The sequence below is a fragment of the Rhinatrema bivittatum genome, chromosome 5, assembly GCF_901001135.1.
Source record: "Rhinatrema bivittatum chromosome 5, aRhiBiv1.1, whole genome shotgun sequence".
Taxonomy (NCBI): Eukaryota; Metazoa; Chordata; class Amphibia; order Gymnophiona; family Rhinatrematidae; genus Rhinatrema; species Rhinatrema bivittatum.
In genome coordinates, this window is record NC_042619.1 from 11,370,584 (window position 1) to 11,373,655 (window position 3,072).

Sequence of the window (3,072 nt, forward strand, 5' to 3'; positions counted from 1 at the left end):
ATAACTGATTCACATCTACCCTTTCTAGACCTCTCATGATTTTAAACACCTCTATCATATCCCCCCTTAGCCGTCTCTTCTCCAAGCTGAAATGTTCTAACCTCTTTAGTCTTTCCTCGTAGGGAAGCTGTTCCATTCCCCTTATCATTTTGGTTGCCCTTCTCTGTACCTTCTCCATCACAATTATAACTTTTTTGAGATGTGGTGACCAGAATTGTACACAGTATTCAAGGTGCGATCTCACCTTGAGTACACGTGCTGTGGGTCTCCGCATATACTATTAATGGGATTGAAGGAAGGAGATTTTCCAATAGCCAAGTTACTTGGGAAAATCACAATTTGCCCAGATAATTGACTTTGAACCTCAGTCTCTGAATTGTAAGCCTCTCAGAAAAGGTAGTTTTTAACATTATCATTTATCTCATGCAATGTTATGTAACTTTATTTGATGTTTTAAATAACTCTAACCTTTGCAATTCTAACACATATTAGATGTAATTCAGTTGTGTGCTAATCACATGGCCCAGTGATTTGCCATGATTTGCTTAAGAAAAGCCAAATCTGGGTTTGATTCTTGTTGTAAAGCAACACTCACATAACCAAAAGGAATGATGAACCAAAAGTTCTGTTGAGAACGTGGACCTTTGGGCTGGCTAGAGTGAGAGAGATGGAACCACAGAAGGAAGGCCCGCAGCAGTACTCATAGCTGGGAGGTGGATCAGGACAGGAGACCTGACAGGACCTTCATCTATACCAGCCCTCGTTCCCCACAGGTTGAGCCCTTGGGTGCCGGGGCTGGCAGCACTTACGCAAGGGTCTCCTGGAGACGAGAAGAGTGATGAGTAGTCCGGGTCATGGCAGGCAGCAGTCAAGATTAGTCGATGATGGTCCAGAGAGTTGAGACAGGTAGAAGATGTGGAGAAGCCAGGAGATGAAGCCAAAGTCAAGCCGAAGAAACCAGAAGGCGGGAACCGGAACACAAGAGCGGGAGTGGAGTAGGAAGGATGGCAGGAGCGGAAGCAGGAACCAACCGGGAACAGGATCAGAGTCAGGAACAGCAGGAATCAGGCACAGAGTCAGGATCAGCAAATTGGAGCGCCAAAGAGGCAACCTGTTGCCAAGGCAACGCACTGGGGTCTGGTGCAACCTTTATATAGTAGCAGAGCAGGGACGTAGAGAAAGGGGCCAGGTCAAGGTTTCCCGCCGCGGCCCCTTTAAATTCGGGGCAGTCGGGCGCGCGCGTGCCTAGTGGGCAGAGCCGCCCAAGGAAGTCAGCGGTGTCTCCCTCGTGGGGAGAACGCCAAGCGGAGGCCTCGCTGCGGTCTAGGGACAGCCGGGACAGCCCGCGGCGCAGGAGAACCATCGGCGGGTAAGGAGAGACCTGGCCGCGGCCGCCCGCAGCCGGGATTCCCAACAAATTCCCTTTGTAGCAGCACTAATAAAAGTAGCTCTATAAAGAGCTGCAGCCTAATTTTCAGCGGTGGAAAGTCAAGTCACTATTACGCCTTTACAAAACAGAGTATGTGGAAGATAACAGGTCAAAAAATGATCAAGGTTTGTTATCTAATATAAACAGCATGGGAAAATGTATGAAGAGAGATCATGTACGATGGTTCCCTGAGAAGAACTGGAGAGGAAGAAAGACATTTGTCTTTAGGCAATAATAATGGAAAGAAAAAAAACCACTCAGTTATTTGCTCCTATTAAACAGGACCATTGCTTGCACCCGGGAACGGATCTGTTTGGTTTTCACCCCATAGACTATGGGATTGAACATGGGAGGTAGAAGAAGGTAGAGATTGGCCACAATGGCATGAATATAAAGGGGAATTTTGTGACTAAAACCATTCAATGAATATGTTAATAAAGACAGGATGTAAAAAATTAGTATGACAAAAATATGGGATCCGCAGGTGCTGAAGGCTTTGAAGCCTGCTGTCCTGGATGGAAGTCTGAATACTACTCTCAGAATCATGACATAAGACAAGACAATAAAAGTTACATCAAACCCCACAACTAAAAAAGCAGCAGTAAGTCCATACACAGTGTCAATAAATGTATCTGCACAGGCGAGCTTTACAACTATTCCATGCCCACAGTAGGAAAACATGATAACTTTGTTGGAACAGTAAGGATGCCTCTTCACAAGAAAGCACAATGGGATTGATATGACCAAGCCTCTGATCAATATCACCAGTCCCATCCTTGCTATGACTGGATTGGATAGGATAACCGAGTGTCTCAATGGGTTGCAGATTGCCACATAGCGATCAAATGCCATAGCCAAGAACACCCCTGATTCTATTGTAGCAAAACAATGAACAAAAAACAGCTGGATCAAGCAAGAGTCAAAATAGATTTCTTTGGAATGGAACCAAAACAGGGCCAACATTTTAGGTGTTACAGAAGTAGATAAAACCAGATCAGTGACAGCCAGCATGGAAAGGAAGTAATACATGGGTTCATGAAGGCTCCTTTCTGCTTTTATAATGTATAGAATAATGCAGTTTCCAAATAAAGCAATGATGTACATCACAGAGAATGGGATGGAGATCCAGATGTGCGCAGCTTCCAGCCCCGGGATTCCGGTGAGGATGAAAGCTGTTGGGTGGCTGGGAGTGCTATTGACAGACGACATGATGGACCTTCAGTACCAGGACACTTCCATCCTCTGGAAATGAGAAAAGTGGGATACAGTTCAGAAATGGCATGGCTTTGTGAAAATCTCTCTTGCTTTCCTAAATTGCTACAGAATACAAAAAGATAGAAAATTGTGTTATTACATTTTTATATGAAGTAAGTATGAGGAGGGCAATTGTAATAAGCTATTTACCTGGGAATAATGGCACAGATAAAAGTATGTGAGGGCATAAATAACATGCATTCATTTACCCTTGGAAGAAGTAGGTGGGATCTGAAGTGGTGTTAGACTGGGGGAGAAAAGAATGTGCGCATTATTTTGATGGAAAAAGCAGCCACAGAAAATGAAAGTGTGAATCAGTGCAGATATGTTTTCCCTAGGCAATTTTCAAAGGCAAAGTATTTTATTCCCATTGACTGAGTTTGATCTCA

The 3,072-nt window shown here is 44.4% G+C and overlaps 1 protein-coding gene across 1 annotated transcript; it reads right to left on the reverse strand.

Moving 5' to 3' along the window:
• Nucleotides 1–1,690: 1,690 nt before the first annotated feature.
• LOC115091676 (olfactory receptor 52R1-like) lies at nucleotides 1,691–2,638 on the reverse strand. Its single transcript, XM_029601841.1, has one exon. The coding sequence runs from the start codon at nucleotides 2,636–2,638 to the stop codon at nucleotides 1,691–1,693; it is 948 nt and encodes a 315-aa protein (XP_029457701.1).
• Nucleotides 2,639–3,072: the final 434 nt, after the last annotated feature.

Excerpts from the sequence above, each read along its gene's own strand:
- LOC115091676 (XM_029601841.1), bottom strand. The coding sequence starts at position 2,638 with ATGTCGTCTGTCAATAGCACTCCCAGCCACCCAACAGCTTTCATCCTC.